The sequence below is a fragment of the Symphodus melops genome (genome assembly GCF_947650265.1).
Source record: "Symphodus melops genome assembly, chromosome: 18".
Classification (NCBI taxonomy): Eukaryota; Metazoa; Chordata; class Actinopteri; order Labriformes; family Labridae; genus Symphodus; species Symphodus melops.
In genome coordinates this window covers 13191412-13212840 of record NC_136708.1, presented here as the reverse complement: position 1 = coordinate 13212840, position 21429 = coordinate 13191412, and the positions used below count along the sequence as shown (strand labels likewise).

Here is a 21429-nt window from a genome sequence, read left to right as displayed (position 1 = left end):
GTTGCCTGGACGACGGAGGGACATGGCCTGGGGAGTCTGGTGCTGGATGAGAAATTTGAGAAAATTGAGAAGGTGGATGTGTGTGTGTGTGTGTGTGTGTGTGGGGGGGGGGGGGGGGGGGGGGGTGTGACTAGAGACTCCCATTGGGCCCCCTTGCTGGCGAGGACTGACTGCTGAGTGGGCTGATTGGCACATGGACAACGCCCCCCTCTCCCTCTCCTGTCTTTCTCCCTCTGTCTATATAAAGCTGATGGCACGTTGTACTCTGAGTCTACTTGAGCTGCATAAACAAGTGAATGTTGCTTCTTTGTCCTGCAACCTTGGTATGGCCTAAAATATATGCTACACCAAACAAACACGCACATACACATTCAGCCTTGGTTGACTCATGCAATAGAGAATAACGCACTCGTCAGTGATCAGACTCTTGTCCAAGCACAATTAGCATGCAGGGTGGATGCAGCTCAGCACACTGACCTCAACAAGCAATACTCTTACTTTGGAGTAGAGAGAGTCAACAAAAGAGAAAAAAGTTTATAAGGTCTAATCTTAAATCAGTTTCCTCATTGCTTCTTTTAGAAAACCTCTTGATATTAGAATACAGTTTATATGGTATAGTTTTCACACACTTATGGAACCGCACACCTGGATGGCAAGAAAAGCTTTCTACTGCTGCACAAAAAGTTGCTGGTCCAAGTCCTCCCCTATATGTTTTAACCACCTTTTTTTTTTTTTTGTTGTTCTATTTGATGCTCTAACTGGGCGGGGGGCTTCTAGAGATTCCCATCTGAGAACGACAACCCAGAGAAGAGGTGATTGAATACTATTAGATGCTCCGCTGTCCCCTGAGGGAATTTACCCCATTACTTCTTTATTTTTATTTAAACATTTTTCATATACAAATAATAGTATGCATACAATTATTTGTATGCATATTAGATGACTTTCTACATCTGGTAGAGCTGCTAAACATGAGACAATAATAACCTTGAAAAACGTGTTATGATCAGTGGTATTACCAAATACCAGTCAGGTTGTGTACTGCCTCCCATGAAAACTGAACTGAAATGCTTTCCCGAGGTGGACCAAATTAGTTCAAAAATAAAGTTTCTTGCTGACAATCAACTGTAGAGGTTTTCTTTCATTGGACTTCTTTAGTCAATTTTAGCTTGTTATTTCTTCAAATTAGCAAAATTACATGTTAAAATGAAGCTGTTTCTGTAGCATAGCTATAGCATACAGCTTCCATGTCAGTATGCCAGCATGTCTCATACGTTTCCTTTGGCTGATTCAAGAACCTCACTTTATGGTTTGTCTATTGTGAAGTGTAACTTTGCGAGTTAACAAAAAACACACTTGAGATGATCAAAAAACACATAAAAATACAATTCAAATTCAATTACTTTTTATTCATTTATTTTTTAGAAAACTTAATAAGCTTTGCCAATTCTGTAAATAATTGCAGATGTGTCACAATTTTCAATTCAAAACTTTGAAGAAGGATCCCCATCTGAAGTTTGCAATAGGACAACAACATGGACTATTATTGTCAACATGGTAAACTCAGTTCGGTTTAAAGGCACAGACTGGAAGGCATCATTTGTGACAGTGAACCAGCGTGCATAACACCCTGATACCAAATTATTTCATTCAATTCAGCTAATGTCAATCTTACTGACTTGTAATTTTTCAAATGTCACATTAAAAAAATGTCTTCTGAAGTGAGCGTGGAGGCTCATTAGCAGTGTCGGTCAGTCACGAAAGATCTGTCAGACGGCCCTTTGTCAAGTAACAACTAATAGTGCACCAATCTGTGACAACTTTGAAAAACAGCTATCATGACTTCAACTACTCAACATTACATTTGTGACTGTTGATTTAGAGGCTGAAAAATCTAATTTTTTATTGTTGAATACTCACTTTGACATACTTTTTCACTTTCACTTAGAAGCTTAATTATTACTATCAAAATTGCTGGTTAAACTTTTTGTTGTGTAGACACCCCCAAATCTTTGTGATGGAGAGTTTAAACAGTCAAAATAATTCATCTTTATATATTTATTTATCATTTATTTTAGATGCTGTATCTATATTTGTATTATGCAGCTAAAAACTCCTAACAGAAGCTTTAAAGGCTTTATAAATATATCTGCTTAATTCTAATTCAAATATCAGTAAAAAATAAATAAATAAATAAAAGTTTTAATGCTATGCCTTTACCAAAGCTGGAACTCTTGTGGTTATTGCATGTGACTGATTTCTAGCTATACATTAACATAATAACATAATTTTTTAAAAATCTCAATCATTTTCTTATCGTAGTGACTTGGTGTTTGGCTTCGCCAAAGTCAATTATATGTCATCTAACCACACCTAAACAGAGCTGATGAAGCAGAATTGAAGGTAAATTTCCAAGTACCACACCTGATAATGTTATTTTCTTACGTTAGTACCTTGAATGGCTGGTTATCCATTCATGAGAGGTTAATTTTATTTTTCAGCCAAATTCTGCACCACCATCTCTGATTGAGCTGAAGGTTGCTGACAGACCGATACACTAAAGTGGTGTCTGGCACAGAATCAAAGGTCAAATGGCTGGTCAAAAGGCTGGTCAAATGTCTTATCTCTGACCTTCAACACGCAGTAAAAGCTGCACTCAACTCTCCTGACAAGGTGAAACGTGTCAGATCGACACATGATGTGAGCAGAATGGATGGAGATATTTTTACAGTGTCCCTTATCATGTACTTTGACTGTAAAGATAAAATGGCTTTTTTTCTCTTGTTTGTTTTGCACTATGACGCATATACTTGACTCACTCACCATTAAAAAAGTCCAACTTTAAGGGTCCATGCTTTAATAGGACAGTAATTCACATTTGAACAAGGTCATGCATATAAATCCCAACCTTTACTTTCAGAACCTCCAACTGATAACCACACTCATTTCTACAGTAAGGTTGCTGTAAGGTCCCTTCTGTCTTGTGGGAAGCTAATAAGCTAAGGAGAAGAGTGGGACTGAATCTATCTCCATTAAATTAAAGGTGCCTGGTCCCACAATGTGACCTCTACTCACTATAATTTAGTGCACGAACAGGCTAAATGAACATCAGGCACAAAGAACACGCTGCTAATGAGAAGTAGTGGCCCAGAAGTTAAAGGAAGTTCAGACGTGAAGAGAGCTTTAATTAAATAGTTAAAAGTTAAATACCTTGTGTTGATCTATATCATTTCATCTCTCCTTTGAGTATGCATTTTTTACTTTTATTTATGTATTATATCTGCTATTATAAAGTGCAGGAGAGGGAAATGCGGAAGGGTTAGAGGTAGGAATATTGCATTACTGAGTCAAGTGTATTTTATGCCTCCACAAGATGGAGCTCTTTACTCGAACTGTTTTCCTCTGATGTTTCTGCCCATCGCACCACATCAAATACATGCTGTTCTTCAAATCGGCTTCCCTCATGTTCTTCAGTTCTGTCAAAAGAAAGAGATCTCAATCATAAGCTCTGCAGCTGCTGAGCTGAGTCCAGCTGTGGATTATCACAAAGGTTGCTGACAGGCTTATAGTCAGACACTGACCAACAAACACAGAGCCTCTGATCAAACGGTGAGCTGGAATTACCAATAAATAAACCTGTCAAGGTGCAGTTTTGTTTAATGTAAGACCAATAAAATAATATAAAATCTAGTTGGGTTGGCTTTGAAAAATGTATTCTTTTTAAAAAAATAAAAAAATAAATACTCCATATATTCCAACAGGGTAGAGGACTTTTTTAATACTTTTTCGGTTTTATCTGTTGACTCAAAGGAAGAAGAGTAAAGGTTATTTACACCTACTTAAAACACGTTTTCTCTCCAATTTCAGAATAAAGAACAAACAGACCACGTGTAATTTGTACAATAATTTATATTTTTTAAAGAGAGAAATTATGAATGACCTGTACAATAGCCTGTCTTATATCTATGAAAGCTCCAGATCTTTATCATGGAAACAGGAACCCTTTCAGTACCAGATCAGGGCACATCGACCTCACACACAGAAAGAGGTGTCAATCGGTTTCAACAGGGGAGAAGAAAGAGAGAGAGGAATAAAAGAAGTTGGCAAGTTACCAACTAGTGCAGGTGTTTGCTCGACAACACACTGGTGCACTGCAAGCGTAGTCCGGCCTGAGCAGGACCTAGATCCTGCAGAAAAACAAACCCAGCCTATAATGGCAAATACACAAAGGGAAGGGTTGTTTGTGTACGTGCTTGTGTGTATAAGTGTGTGATCTGCATTGTCAATTCATGCAGTGGACTACAATTTCTTTTCAGTGCTTTTGACAAAATCAAGACACCCTGTGAATCTAAATGTCTTCATATTTACATTTATTATTGGTAACTTTAAAAGTGCTGTTTAGGTACAAAGATTTGCTCCGAAACCAGACTGATTTGTGTCGGTAGTATTGTGAGTTGGAAGATTTTTGTTTCGGTAACTTGATTGTACACAACTTTTTTGAATATCTTTGCGAATTAAGGGGAATTCGAAATAAGTTCTGTAGATTTTATTTATTGATAGCTCTAAGTTGTTTTAGTGTAACTGGTGTTATTAAAGAAGCTTTAATCAAGCTGGGAAGATGTCAGTCTTGACAGAGATATTACCAATGTTAACAATGTAATTCACAAAACAATGAAAGACAGCTTTCAACAGCTTGCTGAGGACAGGGTCAATAGAACAGGGGCTAGACTTCAGGCCCTGAATTACTTCCTCTAGATTTTATGAATCAACAAAGGAAGAGGTAAGTGAAGAGCTTATAGCACTAAGATGGTGAAAAACAACCTGGTGTTCATCTGTGAGAAATAAAAATATCCCCTCTGAGATCAGAAACTTGTATCCTGAAAATGAGATGGCAAATTCAGTTAACATAAGCAATTATAATGTATTTACAATCAACCTGCCTCAAGGTTGTAGAGTGGCACACTGACTGCATACTCATTGAACTCATAAACAGGCCTAGGCTCAATAATATACAGATAGTTTCCTAACAAACTTTTATCAATGAAACTTTGGCATATGGCCAGACCAACACACACACACACACACACACACACACACACACGTACTTTGAGTCATGCGGATATGCTGCTCTAAATCATTACAGTTGAGGAATGAAAACTTCTAAATATTGAACGCCTTAAAGTTAAAGATCCGTACTTTGACATTTCTAATCAAAAGTTTATCGTTGCCATTTGGCACAGCAATCTTAGGACACGCTCGCGTCTTGAACCCGAAATTTCGTGCAAAATCCTCTAGACAGTGGTTTAAAGCTGGAAGTAACATCGCAGCAGACACATGACAGCTAATGTGGTTAGCATGGAGAGCTGTGTGAAGCTCACTGACAGTACTGCGACCAACAACGGAAATGTGGCTCAATAATGTGCCGCTGTGTTACATCTTTTTACCTGTTCTGGCCTGCAAATGAAACGGAACATACACAGGAAATGATAAACGGATGTTAATGTTCGTTTGCATTATGTGGGTTGCAAAATGCATTTCAAATGTTTCCTTAAAGACTTTATTATATTTTCTAAAGACACTTGAGTCACACATCTTTTTCATATTTCAATATTAGAATTAGATTAAAAAGCTTCATGTAAGAAACTATCTATTAAGTGTTTATATTACGTTAAATTGCTGATAAGTAAGTATTACTTGTGGTAGCGAGCCTTGCCGTGCTTTTGTTTTGAAGGCTATTACCGGAAGGGAAGTGCGAACTGTCTGCGGCTTGAAGCAGGACAGCGGCTCAACGTGGAGGAGAGGATGTGGGAATGCTGACATCTGCAAGCCAGAGGTTTAACTGGAAGACGACCACAGTCGGGCTGACAACTCCGAGACATGTAACTTAATGTGAAGGTAAACTTACAAGCTAACTCTTTTCACTCTATAACAGGAAATGTGCTACTTATGTTGTCATGTGCTCTGTGTCTAAAGTAGGCTACTTTTACTTTCCTAACTAGGTCGCTAGTTTAAAGTGATGTAGGAAGTCGACTTCAAAATGTCAAAAGAGCGACTATTCCTCATTATGTCCGTTATAGTCAATGCCAATTTAAAATGTTGAGATATATCATTGTTTGGAGTTAATCATTCAGAGATGAGCTCAAACATTCACCCTCTTACTGGCTGTTAAACCATCCTGTTATAATCCTGACATTTCTCTGATTTGACAGACGAGCAGACCTGTTGCTGAACTGTTTGTTGTGACTGTCTCCAGCTATACTCGTGACTGCTTGTCTCTTTTTTCCCCTCACTTAACACCCTCCCCTTAGCTGCACATTGCACTACACATGTACAGGATACTTTACTAAAGATGGAGGTAAGATCAAAATAATTTAGGGGAAACATGCAGCTAGTGCATGAGTTTCATTTGTGCTTTTATTGCACGAACATATGTGCTCTTGTTCGTTTCTACTGACTGTGAAGAGAGAGAGAGAGAGAGAGAGAAAAAAAAATGAATCCATCCTTTCATCCTCCTCCATCCATCCTTCATCACTGCCTTTCCCCTTTTCAAAAAACCAAACTGTTGCTCCAAAGTAGTGTACACACAGAGCTGGGATCAGCGAGTAGATGTTTGTGTTATCTGGAGGAGCCACTGATCCTGTCTCATAAGACTTTTACAAACACAAACTCGAAGAAAGCTGAACCAGTTATGGTGAGAAGTTGCGACTTGTGTAACCTGTTCCACTGGTATGCGTACGCTTCAGCTACGTGTACCTTGTTCCTGATTGTGTGACATATATGAACCATGTTTGGTACAGTATGCTGTCATTCTGGACTGAGCGCGGAGCAATCTTTGTTCATGTGCCACATATTAACTTCACTGACAAGGCAATGTCTGATGACCAAATGTCTCCAATGTCAGACTTCCTTTTTGATGTTGTGAACGGTACCATGAATTATTGACTCATCTATTTAGTTTTGCTCTATTTATGCGCTTTCGTTGGCGTGACTCTGCAAAACACGCACCACTAATTGCAGTTTTGGGAAGCAAATCTTATCCCTCACTTCCTTGTTATTTATTTATTTTATTTTTTTTGGTGTTCACTTCAATCGCTCTTCTAACCTCAAAAAAGTGGGGCAGGATTTAAGCTGCATCGTAGGCCCGGCTCCCCTCCTGCTCCTTCCAAATCGCTCCCTCAGAAAAAGGCTATCAGATTCAGAGGGAGGGGAAGGTGTGATGGACAGCTAATAAAGGGGGGTTTTGTCTGCAGGCGTCTCCATTTTAAAAACCCCAGGACTCCCGAGTTCTGGCCAAGGCCCAGACTGGAGTGAAAGGGTTGTGTTGCTGCTGCCTTTAAGGACTCACAGTGGACTCTTTACTATAGAAATACACCCTCTCACATAGCTCTTTGCACACACACACACACGCACACACACACACTCCCCCTTTAGGTTAGATCGAATTTTCAGCTTCCCAAAGTCAAAATCTTCCCGAATAAATGATCTTAACCAGAACGAGCGAACTCTTAATCTTTACTCCGTGGTGTGAGGAAAGGGAAGCACTTCTTGTGTGTGCATGTGTATTGTTGCTATGGCTGTCTGGCACCGTCTGACACGGTTGTAAAAGGCACCCTGCTCTAATATTAATGCAACACAATTATGTGATTACATTCAGATCAGTGTCAACATAGGTAAGTGGCCTGTTTTTTTGGGGGGGTTTTTAACCGCAAGCCCTCTTTCAAATCCTGGCAGACTAATCTGATCTGTCAGGCATGAATGTCGTCGTGGGTCTAATCCGTGTTTTTAAAGCAGGATAAAAGAGGAATCTGTCTTTGTGCAGATTTTCCACTCAGATTTTTTTTTTGGCTACTTCTTTTGAGGTAGTTTAAGTTTGGCGTAGGCTTAATGATAGACTGAATAAAGGGAATAGACGTCTGTAATTGAGGATCACTAATTGTAATCAGACCTGACTGTCTGGTTACTATCGCTCAGATGTTTTTAAATCAATGTCAAGATATCAGCCAAACCTAAGATTGCTGTCTAGCTGGTTGTGGGGAATCCAGCATGTTAACATTGTAATATTACTGTGCAGAAAAAAACCCTTCAAACTTTAATAGAAAGACATTCAGTCAACATTTATCAGGAATTTTAAGATGTAGCTAAATGTTTTGGGGAAAAGCATCTGTTATAATCTTCTGGATAAAAACAAACAAACAAAAAAACAGTAGAACCAAGCACTACATGATCATTTGAAAAGCCTCTACATCTTCAAATAAACGTTTTGGATCCAAACGCTCCGAATTGTTGATGAGATGAATTTTCCTGCGTCGTGACTAAAACAGCGCAACGCTTGAGTGACGTTCATCAGAGGTTAGCGCGCGTCTCTCCTTTGGAGTGAATCACACTCAGTTTAGGCTGCACATTACCCAACTCTGTGAGCCATAATTCAGCCTCTTCCATCTTTGCAATTTGTATTTAATGAGCGTCTCCACGCTGCCCCGAGCCTGAGCCCCGATGACGTTTTATGATGTTGGTGCTGATTACTGCAGGTCTGCTCCATTTAAAGCCTGCTGTGATCTTTCTTGGGTAATAGTGAGTTCACCGAGTTGTGTCTTGATTAAGAATTGATTGTATGGCGAGAGCGTTCAGTGAATAGTTTAAGACATTTTCATTTCCTCATGGTGGAAGTTATTCTCGTCTACTTCTGCTCTTCGCTTTTGATTTCATTTTTCTGGAATGTTTCTAAAATACCTAAACGGCCATGTTTTCTGTCCACTTCTGTGTCCGTCCTCTAGAGATCCGTGTCCTGCAGGGGCACCCCGAAGCTCAGCCAATCAAGACGCCTCCCGACGGCTCTCCGCCATGAGGGTGCGTTTTTCTCGAAAACTGAGCACCCTTGCCAAAGCTTGCTTCCTGCTCTGGATTCTCTGGCTCGGCTACCTCGTGTTAGCACGCTCCTCTTTCCCCTCATTTTCCCCTGCGTCGGCGGAGGAGCAGGACGACGACGACGGGGAACGCGATGTCCGCGCCAGACAGTTCACGGCAGAGGAGAGCGCGTCCGACGCGCGGCTCATGAGGCCCCTCTATGTGAAGGCGCCGGCGGACGGCGCTGCGCACGGGGAGTGGGGACGGGCCACGCACCTCAACCTCAGCCCGGCGGAGAAGAAAGAGGAGCAGGACAGCGTGGAGCGCTATGCCATCAATATCTACGTCAGTGACAAGATTTCCCTCCATCGGCACATTCAGGACCACAGGATGAGTGAGTGAGTAGACCGAACAGAAAGAAGCTGTCACAGTGACTCGCGCTCTTCTCCAGCTTCACTAAAACATGAATGTATCTCTTATTTTGAAGGCTGCTCCGGGCGGATAGCAAATGCTAAATCTGTTTCAGGGATATATTACTCAATAGAGATTAAGTTGAGCTCCTTACTGGAATCAGTGACAGTTTGAAACAATAATGAAGGCTCCCGTGATGCAATGCAGGACTTATGGAAGCTGCCGTAAGCCGCTCTCTGCATGAATGGATTCCCTCCATCCAGAGTTGCCTTCCACTGATATTCCCAGCTCAGCCTCTGGGATGAAGCATGACGTGGGATGTCTCCTATCAGTAGTTTCTCCTGACATCTCTCTGACTGGCGTCCTTTCTAATGAGAGCCTTGTGTTTCATCGTCCCCCCCGCGTGTGTCCCGGTGAAGCATACGCTCCCTGTAGAGTCAGAGCCAGGAGGAAGCTAAAGGATGCTCTTTTTTTTTCCTCTTTTTTTTTTAATTAGATGGCATTACACATGTGATGTTTATTCCTTCTAAGTTGGCCTCTATACAGCAGCCTGTTCAAAAAAAAAAATCCTGATTGTGAGACTTTTCCCTGGTGAAACGGGAGTAAAAAGAAAGAAGGTGCTTTTGAGCTTTGCAGTGAGGAAGGTTGAGAGTGAAAAAACAAAAGCAATCATCACACACTATTGATTCATCGAGCTCATGTCGCGTCTGATATTGGCTGATCTTAGAGATGTCTGTTGAGCCTCCATGTTTTCGTCGCTCGCAGTCTGCTGCACGTGAAGCAGAGCCTCACAGCTGAGAAGACGACAGGAGAGACCGTAAAGAAAAGAACAATCAACATAGAACAGGGTTTTATTAATCCCACTGTAATCTTTAAATTCCCCATCCTTTTCATAACAGGAAGGACTTATTTTTTTAAATAAAAACTTGGAATGAAAGTGCAGACTTTCATTCCAAGTGAGCTTCTTTTTTTGTTGTTTTTGTTTTTTTTTGTTCCAGCTCTATTGTGCGTCGATGAGCTGCCGTCAAGCGTGTCGGCTCGTCCAAAGTTCTGACTTTCAGGTAGTTGCAGTTTTGCATGTGCTGCATTGTCACATCGATGTCCTCCTGGCAACAGGTTTTTCTGACACAACGACTTCCTCTCCACGAGGGACTGTTTCCTAACTTCAGTGAACAACACAGGGCTGATTGTGATTCTGATTATGAAAGAAGGGAAATCAGCTTACTTCCATCGAGCGAACGTAATTGGATCGTATTCGTAGCAGCAGCAGCACCAGCAGCGAGCAGAACTGGAGTTTCCACTTCGGAGCTCATGAAATGTTTTGTTTCCCCTCTTGCTTGGTTTATTGCTTGTCTCGTCATTGTCTCAAGTTTCTGCTTTTAATCTTTGTTGCTCCCCCCCCCCCCCTCCCCCCCCCCCCTCGCTCGCTCACTCGCTCTGTCCCACTCTCCTCGTTTCTCTTCAAGTTTCTGCGGTCTCGCTCAGAGCACTGCTGTGGTATGTTGCTCACTCGTGTGATACCCTCCCCGCCCCCGTCCATATTTCTGTGCCTCTTTATTATTTTAATGACTGCCATCTGGGTGAAGAGCAGATACCTCCTCCTGCCTCAGACCTTTCTGAAGCCGCTCTGGCCACATGAAAAAATATGAGTCATTTAAGGATGCTGTTGTGTGTGTGTGTGTGTGTGTGTGTGTGTGTGTGTGTGTGTGTGTGTGTGTGTGTGAGTGAGTGTGTGTTTTTTTTTTTTAAATGATAAATATGTACTGCACATGTGAGCCGTTGCTTATATCCACTCTTCCTGTTCCTCTTCAACCTCCCACACACACTCACACATACCTCAGATGCCGAAGCAAGAGGTTTGACTACCGGAATTTGCCCACCACCTCTGTAATCATCGCCTTCTACAACGAGGCCTGGTCCACGCTGCTCAGGACGATTCACAGCGTGCTGGAGACGGTGCCTGCCGTTCTGTTGAAAGACATCGTCCTCGTCGACGACTACAGTGACAGAGGTGGGATGCGTTTGTCTCCGAACGTCTGACAGGAAAGGCTCGTTCCACTCAGAAACAAAAGATTTCTGACTTTTTTTTTTTTTTTTTAAACTACGAAAGCAGATAAACTAGACTTCAGTTATGCTTTGATTTCCAAACAGTGACAGAGTCATGCAGCTCTCGGCTATATATAGAGAAGAGATGCAGTAAATAGATCATGCCTCTGGATGTATTTCAAAAGCAATTAGAGGAAACGAGTCCGAATACATTCTTGTTGAAGATGGAGCTGTACTTTTAAGTCTTTGCTCCCAGGCTCTGCTTGACTCATTTCTAGAATCTTTACACACTGATTTTTTGTTTTCATAAAAAGACAGAAGGGCTCGTGAATGAAGTGGCGCATGCTGTACCTGAGTCTTGGATGTAGCTGCACATGATGCAGGCATGAATTACAGTAGTTTGTACTTGAGTTCATATAAGTGAAATAAAGTGACGATCTTTTCTTAGCTTTTAGTCCTGCTTACAGTTTCCATCGGTGGAGGAAATGTGCAGTCCTCAGACTCTGTGTGTGAAGCTGCACGGTCACAGAAACGCAGCATAGGCGTTAGCTTCATGTCCCAGTGGAACAAGTGTTCGGTCCAAGCGAGTCGAGTCAGTACGTAGCGGAGACGCTACATCATCATGATTACGTCAGTGTGTAGTGAGCTGCCATGACATCATTTCCCCTTCTTTAACCTTCTTCTGGCCAATTGGAATGCTTGAAACGCCGCTCCCAGACCAAGACAGTAACTGCAGACAGACTGGTTTAGATCATTTTTCCAACTTGGTTAAATACACCCAACATACAGAGCATTGGGTCGAGAGCCTTAAATGCTTAGACTTTAGTGTATCACTTCATGTATTAGTTATCCGTTTGAAGGGAAAAACATTGACAAGGTCACTGTACAAACGCTGCCAAACACCAAATATATGAGATATATATTCAATAAAAAAAAAAACTCTTTGAATTTGTCAATTCGAATGTGCCGAGGTTTATTTCTGTGGGACTTCAGTTAGGTTATTTTTGTCTGTCCTCCAGAAGCCAAACATGATAAGACAGGGGAAAGAAGTTAAAAGCAGGACGACGAATTAACGTCACTTTAATGTCACAACTACAGTAGTAATTCTAATTGCGTGTTTTTCGTTTGTGCGTTGTGAACAAACAAATAGGTTACCTGAAATCCAAACTGGCTGAATATGTGAGTAATCTGCAGCGAGTGCGGCTAGTCCGCACCAGAAAAAGGGAAGGTCTGGTCCGAGCACGTCTCATCGGTGCAAACTTTGCTACGGGAGAAGTGCTGACGTTCCTTGACTGCCACTGTGAGTGCGTCCCTGGCTGGATAGAGCCTCTGCTGGAAAGGTGAGGTGATCGGACGGGATGAGCTGTCTGACGATCTAAAAGCAAAAGACACATAAATATGAGAGCTGAGTTCCTTTTTCTCTCTCTCTCTCTTGTTTTTAGGATCGGCGAGAATGAAAGTACCATCGTGTGCCCTGTGATCGACACGATAGACTGGAACACGTTCGAGTATTACATGCAAACAGACGAGCCGATGATCGGCGGCTTCGACTGGAGACTCACCTTTCAGTGGCACTCGGTCCCTGAAGTGGAACGGAAAAGGCGCAAGTCTCGCATCGACCCCATCAGGTGACACTTTGACACTTTACTCGGGACTACTCTGGTGTGTGATCGCGTTATGAGTCAGCCCGCTCTAAGTTAGAGTACCGCTCATGTATCACTCTATATTACGTAACAGGTCACGACCAAAAAAATCGAATTCAACAAAGTAAAAAACGGCACCCAAAATATCCACAAACTTTTTATTTTTTTATTTATTTTTTTTAATGTCGCCTCAAGCTGAGTTTATTTTGCAGACAAGGTCTTGGATGGAGTTCAAGGGATCGCTGCACTAAACATCTCTGGATCTTGCACTTCATGTGGTCTGCTGTGCTTGTTATCACACCCATTTGTCAGGCAGAATGTTGCAATACAGCAGTGTGGAGTCTTGCACTACATGAGCCCTGGAGATTAGATGTCAGATCTACAAACGAGATTATTGGCTTACTTTTGAATGCCTTCTTGTAGGGAGTGTAAAAGACTGTTGAGTTGATACACGGGCATTTGGTTATTACTGGAAGATTAAATATGTCAGCAGTAGGGAATCCAGGGTGAAGAATGACCGTCTAAAAGTATGTTTGCACTGTTTCCCTCAGGTCTCCAACAATGGCCGGTGGCTTATTTGCTGTGAGCAAGAAGTACTTTGAGTACCTGGGAACATACGATATGGGCATGGAGGTGTGGGGAGGAGAAAACCTGGAGCTCTCCTTCAGGGTGAGTTCAGTTCTCCTTCAGTGAGGAAACAGAGCAGAAGCACTGTTCTACCGACTCTGCACACCGCACTATGTCGGTTACTGTGATACAGAGTGAAATATATCAAAGAACCCGTTGTTCAAAGGTTTGAGCGTCGGATTTTTATTTTTTTTCCGATTCGTTCCTTTAACAGCTCACAGTCAGCGTGAAAGTCGGTGCGAGGGCGACACATGTCAGTGTCAGATCCCAGTCAGCCACGACATCAGAGCCTGCACCCTGATATTGGCTGACACACCTTGTTGTGACGTTGGTGTTGCTTTTCCACTTGTTTGCGTCAATCAAATTGGCACAGATTTAAGGCGATGTGTTGAGCTTGTTGCGGCGAGGGTTTCGGCGATGTAAATGAAGTGTGCATGATTTATAGCGCGTATGAGGTTTCACAGTGAAGAGGATCGTCCCCTGAGTGATGCGTTATGCATGTGGAAATAAAAATGCCTCTCACCGGGACTCTGCCATTCATAATTTATGTTCAGTGAATTTCTTCAGAGCTGCTTTTGGAGCGCTCAAAAATATGTTGCCGACTGAATTCAGATCGAAGGGACTGTCATTTAATGGCTGTTTGGAAATATGATAATGATTTTACCTGTGTAATTGGAACCCAGCTCAGCCAACTATTAAGAAGGAGCTTGTTAACAACCTGTCAGTCTTTAACCCTTTATCGGGCAAGTGACTATTTCTGGTCATTTCCGTACACGTATGGCCACCCTTCTGCCCCTCAGGAAGGTCGAGAAGCATGTGATCCTCACTCAGCCAATCAGAAGAGATCACCCTACGTCACTGATCCTACTGTGGCATTTAAACCAAATATGGTAACTTCGTCAATGTTTATTTTGAATTATTTTTTTAAATAGAAATGAAGTTCTGTTATGTCCCCCAATAACACTGAGGTTAATTTTTTTTTCTGTTTTTAAGTATTTCAATGAGTGCCCTGTAAAGGGTTAAGGATGTTTTTTTAAAAAAATTTTTTTTATCTTTGATAAGATCAAGTAATTCAAAGATGTTAATTTCTGACAAATCAGAGCTGTTTTCAGACGTAGTCTCGTGACTCAGAGATGAAGAGGTTGAATGAATTGTCATTGTGACATCGAAGGTGAGCAGGATGCTTGGTAAAGGGACTTGACATCGTAAAGAAAGTGAACTTCATTCAGTGTCTGTTTCAGTGAGTTCATCCCCAACATGAAGCTGTGCTCACACACAGGCTAAATGTCCTCTCCGTTTATTCATCAGTCCTTATTAAATGAACATCTCCTGTCGTAAACCTCGGCTCTTATTCCCTGCGCAGTGATCCCCGTCATCTCGAGGCTCCTCAACTAAAATGCGTTCCACGTTCGACAAACTAGTGTGCTGAAAATTTCTATCGATGCAAAAAAAAGAACGGATCTTAAGTCAATCAATATCTTTGTTCGGTTTTATTCTCCTGCAGCAAGAAGGAACAAAGCTTCAGAGTGTGAGGACAGTCTGACTTACACGGCGTGATACGGACTGAATGAAAGGACAAGGACATGTAACAGTGTTTGTGGCTCTGAAATTAGGAGGAGACGGAGAGAAACTCGGGGCGCACTGAAGAAAAGCGGCTCCCAGGTTACGCTCACAGACTCCGTTACCGTAGTAACTGACTCTGCTCTGGAGTGACCTCTTCCTGAGTTATCCCACTTTTCTCAGGTTTGAGTGACCTCCCCTGCTGAAACCAGACTTTGGCCTCATTTCAGGGGCTCCTGGTCACACCTACACATCCACATCAATCACTCACTGATGGCAGAGGCTGCTGCTATTTGAAGTGTCCATCAGTATTAGCTAATACCATGTAACACAATCACACAAAGCAGTTGGAGCAACTTGGGTTTAAGTGTCCTGCCAAGGGACACATTCGACATGTGGATCAAATCCCCAACCTTCGGACTGAGAGTCGACGGACTCTACGGCTGAAAATGAGCCGCTGGTTTATTTGCAAGCAGTGACAGGCATTGTATTAAATACTGGTTGTAAAATACGAGTGCCAAAGTTTAACGGTTTACTTCTGCATGTGTTGCGCAATACACGATGGTCTTGGTTAATGATAAACATATCCGTGTGACTGTTATGTTTACTATGTTTACATCAGGGATACAGCCAACATGCTGCTGTAACCCTTAACCATTGGATGATATTCTTTCCTTCTCTATCAGGCTTCTTCATATCAACATTAACGATCTAATTTGTGTTTGTGTAGATAATATAAAACAGTATTTTTGGAGGTTACATTTTTTTTGTGTTTTACCCCCCCCCCCCCCCCGTCAGGTGTGGCAGTGTGGGGGAAGCCTGGAGATTCACCCTTGCTCTCATGTGGGCCATGTGTTTCCTAAAAAGGCCCCGTATGCACGGCCCAACTTCCTGCAGAACACCGTCCGAGCTGCAGAGGTTTGGATGGACTCTTATAAACAACACTTCTACAACAGGAACCCCCCCGCCAGGAAGGTAGGGCTAAATAAAGGAGCCACTTTTATTAAACGGCAAGTCTTGATGGTCATGTTGCTGAGTGAGGAAGTTCTCCGAGTATCAGATTTGGACACTCTATAGGCCTTGAGCATTTCTTGGTCATCCTAGTGCAGGTTTGTTTTCATTCATTAAAATTGAAGGCTTGCAGTGATGCAGTGATAAACCCAGGATCAGCTCAGCGTGGCTTAATTTGATGTTTGATTGATTGTTTATTTTTTCGAACAAGCACGTACCTGACAAAAATATATTTCTTAAAGCAAAAAACAAACCATAACATACATAAAACATACCTTTAAAAAAAGGGAGCAGGAGTATAAACAAAGTTCCCACCCCTTTAGTCATTTCATGCATTAAACGTAATTAATCACCAACTTCCGCTCAGCAAAATTCCAATTTCTACAATCATTGTCAAAAACCTCTCTCCTCTTATACTTGTTCGATTTAGATGTTTCATGATGATATGATTCACCTCAGTCTACATATCAACATATGATGACACACGGCCTGTCTGACTGCGTCAAACTGGCTTGTGTGTGTGTGTGTGTGTGTGTGTGTGGGTGGGTGTTGGCATGTGTATGTGTGGGTGTGTGTGTGTGGGTGTTGGCATGTGTGTGTGTGTGTGTGTGTGTGTGTGTGTGTGTGTGTGCCAGAGCGTGCAACAGTGTGTGCAAGGTGTGTCGTGCCTCTCATGTTCTGAGTACCACCATCAACATCAAACATTCATGTATCTCAGTTTCACCTCTCTGAAAAAAAAAAGTACATTATTAATGTCAGGGATCTTTGATCAAACAATAAATTAGCTGCTCAGGGGGAGATTGAACACAGCACTGGCAGACCACACAGCCAGCTTCAGATCTAGTCTTTTTCTGTCGTATCTACATTTCCCTGTCTGATGGCCACTTTCAGGTTGTGGGAACCCTAACAGAGGAAGGTTTTTTTTGTTGTTTTTATCCACGTTTGAATAAAGACATTATTTTTAGATGTATTTATTTAAAGGAAGCATTTCACACTCGATTGTTTACTGGTTTGTGTGGGAAACAGCAATCCTCTTTGTTTTGCAACGTTATGTGCACATTCTTATCTTGAAGCACCAGAGCAATAAATATTTGACTAAAACTTTGTGGCATATCTGGGAGGGCCGGCAGTTGAATTCTCCCTTCAGGCAGTGCAAAGGTATACTGTGTGTTTTGGACTTTGACTTATTATGGCGGCGCTCTTCACCTCAACAAACACAGCTATCTACCACATGTAGATTCTGCTGCTGCTTTGTATCCGGTTGATGGCAATGTGTAAAATCCATTATGTAAATATTTAATTTTAGGCATATGAGACTGTATAGTTCATGACTCCTCAAATAATTTTTAATCAACTCCAGAAAAACTCCAGTGAAATCTTTTTTCTGCCCACAGAGATGACTCATTGTGTGTGTTCTTTGTTGGTTCTACAGGAGACCTATGGGGATATTTCAGAGAGGCTGGTGCTGAGGAAGAGGCTGACATGCAACACTTTTGACTGGTATCTGAAGAATATCTACCCTGAACTCCATGTTCCAGAGGACAAGCCAGGCTGGCATGGGGCTGTGAGTGTCTTTCACAAATTGTATACACTTTCTGGGTTTCATTTTTATGATTTGCAGCAGTGTAGTGACTGAAGAAAAAAAAAAAAAAAAAAAGGGATTTGTCTTTTTTTCCAGTCGTGTTTTGCATTCTAAACGTGATCTATTTTGAGTGATAGCATTTGTGCTCAGGAAAGAGAGGGAACATCCTGATGAAAGTGAGAGAACAGTTCTGAGACAAGCAAAAGGCTTTGAAACAAATTTGGACCGGCATCAAGACCAATTTAGCCAAACACATGGTGCAGGATTCCATTGAAAAAGGCTCTGCAGCAAAAAAATCCCTTCAAATGACATTTTTTGGACCTTATCATCCAAATACCAAAGCCTACCAACCACCTTGTTATTTTTCTGCTTGTTTCACTCACACAGCAATGATGCAACTTGTTTTATATAACGTAAATCTAACAAACAAGTGTCATTATCTACAACAGGGTTGGACAAAAATATCGCTACAAAACTTAATTAATCGTGCATTTAAATTCTGTATTTCCTGTTTATCACTTATCGTGATGTAGTCTTTGATTGCTTTGCAGAATATCTGTATCTTGATAGTATCATTGTTGTGCGTCACAAATTGTGTAGCCCATATGGTTATTTGTTGTTCTCGTTCCTCCAGCTTCGTAATTTGGGCATCCACTCAGAGTGTCTGGACTACAACGCTCCGGAGCATAGCCCTACAGGTGCCCACCTTTCTCTGTTTGGCTGCCATGGCCAGGGAGGCAATCAGGTACATGCAATTGTTCAGGCTTTTATCCTGTCCGTCTCCATCTCTCCTGGAAACATTCTTACTGTCACAATCTTGTAACCTCTTTAAAAGCGACTGGGAGTTGTAGTTTTTAGATGTTAACAGTTTTTGCTAACCCCTAAAACCTGCTGTCACATTTGTTTCAATCAGAAAATTGCTCTCTGCCGGTCTGCCTGGCATGACTGTAAAGCGAAAGGCATTATGAAGTCTAGTTTTTTGTTTTTTTCCTGCAAAATGCCTCCCAAAAAAAAAACGATCATACAGTTGAATCAAAGTTCTTTTAAATTGATCGTCTGCCAGCTGCAGTGATGGCGCAGCAACAAGCAGATTATTTGTCGGTGAGGATGTATATTTAATGCTGCCGACAGATAATAGGCACAGCTCTTTTCTGTGAATCTCTAACCTGCTCCATATCTCTGATTACCCCACTGAAGCACAGCATCAGGTGTCCCTGGTCACAAAAAGCACCACGTGTGACTGAAAATCAATGTTTGAATGGCTCCCAACTGAAACAAAAACCATAAGGCTCTGCACTGCCTCTTCCTCCTTTTTTTCCCCCTTGCCCACATAGAACCGCACTCCATTTAAAAGATGCATGAGCCCTGCAGGCAGAATGAATGGCACGGCCAGGGTAAATAAATTTGAAGCCAGACACAGGGACTCTGAGCAACTCTTTTATCAGCAGTAATCATTATGGGCCCAGATGCACCTGAAAGACATATGAGTCGTTAACAGAGGGATTGCGGAGGTTTGAAGACTGATTTATTGCTGACTAAGCATTTAAGGGTTAGAGCGGGGAGTGTTGCATCCTTTGTCCAGACGGGCCTGATTGTTGAAATGACACCTGAGGGAGGAGAGTTTGCTTTGTGTTCACGTCTGGCTGATTGAAAGGGCCAAGGCCCCGCCTGCACTGATGAGATCCCTTGATTGACATGCATCCAGCTTCTTCCAGACCTGACCTCAGAGCAGTGAAAACAAACAAAACAACAACTTAACTCCTCAAAATGTACTTGCACAGTATTTATAAAAAAATACATCACGGTTAGGGAACATAATGAGTAATTAAATAAATTTTTAAAAAAGGAACACATTAAAGCAATGAAGAGTTTCATTCTCAATGAAACTCTGCTCAGCTTCTTTCCAACTAATTGAGATGTTGCTACAAGAAGATACACCTGTTTACTAATAATGTATGTCTTTCTGCTTCAGTACTTTGAGTACACATCTCAAAAGGAGATTCGGTTCAACTCAGTAACCGAGCTGTGTGCTGAAGTAGTCGAAGGCCAGACCTCCATCGGGATGAGACACTGCCCCAGTGATGCAGAGCCCAAACCCTCCAGTATCATCTGGGAGTTCAGAGAGGTACGCACTTTTCTTTTATTATTTTTTTTTTTACAAAGGGTAACACCCCCCATTATCCTGCAGGATTTCGTTTCACACGTTCTCACAGAAACTTTCTCCATAATCTCTCAGGACGGGACCATCTACCACCCTCTCTCTGGCATGTGTGCCACGGCCTTTCGCACATCAGAGGGTCGCACAGACACACAGGTTCGCCGGTGTAACCCGGGAGACAAAACCCAGCAGTGGAAGTTTGAGTGGTGAAAGAAGAACAATGATAGAAAGTAGCAGAGAACCTCAAAGTGACCTTTATTTTTGACCATAGTGCAATTACTACAGTGGATATCTTCTTCTCTCGCTCTCCAAAACCACACTCCATTTGAATGGGAGTAGAGAGCTAATACAAAGATGGTGAAAAAGTCACCATAAGCCAAGGACTCATCATGTTCAGTGCTTCTATTCTTATGTGAATGTCTCAAGAAGAGCAGATTGAGGCTGAGCGACTGAGAATTAAAGACGAGGCTTATTTGCTCTTTGTCACAAAGACCAGCTGAACTTTTGACTTTGGCGCTGCTTTTCATCCAAGTGCCTCTGCAACCAAAATGATGCCAAGAGCGCATCGCAATTATCTTCTTCTTCAAAAAAAAACAAATCTACTGAAGTACAAGAACTTGAAACCAGCTTAATTGATCGAAACACCCAACCACACCAAGAAGTGCCTTTTAAGAATGAAGACAAATTCCTAAATGAAACTCCATGCAAACAAAAAAAAAAACATACTGCACTACAAAATGCTACCTTAATGTGCAATAGAAGGAAAGAAAAATGCAAAGTCATTATGGGCGGCTCAAAGAAAACACGGCAGCGATGTAGGGCAGCTGCATGTTGCCACACACTTCTTCCTACATGCTCCATCATGTGAGAGGATAACAGGGAGAGAGCGCCGCGGTCATACTCGACTGCCTCTCAAATCTATCTCTCGTCTGCGGAGCCTGTTTCACGGTAGAATGCTGCCAGAACAAGACCTGAAGCACTCATTAAGGGTGGTACTAAGTGCAATTCGCACCCAGAGGGCTTAGAGAGTTGACAGGAATGTTGTAATCTATTCTTCCCTGTTGTGTAAAATTAAGACTACCCTCCAGACTCGTCTGTCAGTCACTGTGCTTTTTCTGAAGACATGTCATCCTTAAAGGACTGTTAAGTGCCGAAATGAAACGTGCCAGTGGGGGTCAAATAGAACATTTCAAATGTTAAAACATAAAACAGCCCTGGATTGATGTACTTGATGTTTATTCAAACACAAAAGCCTTAAAAAAGTCAAACATGTTAAATGTAATGCTTCAATTTGCTGTGCCAGACTGTGTTAAGACTCCTGTGTGTAAACTTTACTTGAAAAAAAAAAAAAAAAAACCCGTCAAAAACGCATCCTTGGGTTTTTTTCTCCCCCACCGATGACCCTCGTTGTGTTGCTATTTAAGGACCAAGAGATGCTATGTAACTGTTTTTGGCAATGTAGCAGCTGTATTTGCCGAAGACTGCTCATCACTGTGCGATGTTTGGTTTGTGTGCTCTTTTGAAATGATGACTACGAGATATTCATG

At 41.9% G+C, this 21429-nt stretch overlaps 1 protein-coding gene and 1 long non-coding RNA gene across 2 annotated transcripts; one reads left to right on the top strand and one right to left on the bottom strand.

The window, feature by feature from the left end:
• Positions 1-2812: 2812 nt before the first annotated feature.
• Positions 2813-5631, bottom strand: LOC306839303. Its single transcript, XR_013781176.1, has 3 exons — positions 5197-5631; positions 4113-4187; positions 2813-3476 (listed from the first exon to the last, which is right to left on the bottom strand). It is a non-coding gene; the product is annotated as an uncharacterized lncRNA (long non-coding RNA).
• A 130-nt stretch (positions 5632-5761) lies between these two features.
• On the top strand, positions 5762-20480 carry poc1bl (POC1 centriolar protein homolog B (Chlamydomonas), like). The gene is made up of 11 exons (XM_079367915.1): positions 5762-5895; positions 8775-9242; positions 11097-11266; positions 12452-12641; positions 12744-12929; positions 13496-13613; positions 15930-16106; positions 17575-17706; positions 18359-18469; positions 19697-19849; positions 19961-20480. Exons 2-11 carry the CDS (start codon positions 8842-8844, stop codon positions 20090-20092), a joined length of 1770 nt encoding a protein of 589 aa, XP_079224041.1. The 5' UTR covers positions 5762-5895; positions 8775-8841; the 3' UTR covers positions 20093-20480.
• The last annotated feature ends 949 nt before the right edge of the window (positions 20481-21429 follow it).

What these genes read in the sequence shown, in the direction of transcription:
- poc1bl (XM_079367915.1), top strand. Translation starts at nt 8,842, where the DNA reads ATGAGGGTGCGTTTTTCTCGAAAACTGAGCACCCTTGCCAAAGCTTGC. An exon ending in CAGGACCACAGGATGAGTGA is followed by an intron (nt 9,243 to 11,096) that starts GTGAGTAGACCG and finishes CACATACCTCAG; the next exon opens with ATGCCGAAGCAAGAGGTTTG. An exon ending in ATGGCCAGGGAGGCAATCAG is followed by an intron (nt 18,470 to 19,696) that starts GTACATGCAATT and finishes TTTCTGCTTCAG; the next exon opens with TACTTTGAGTACACATCTCA.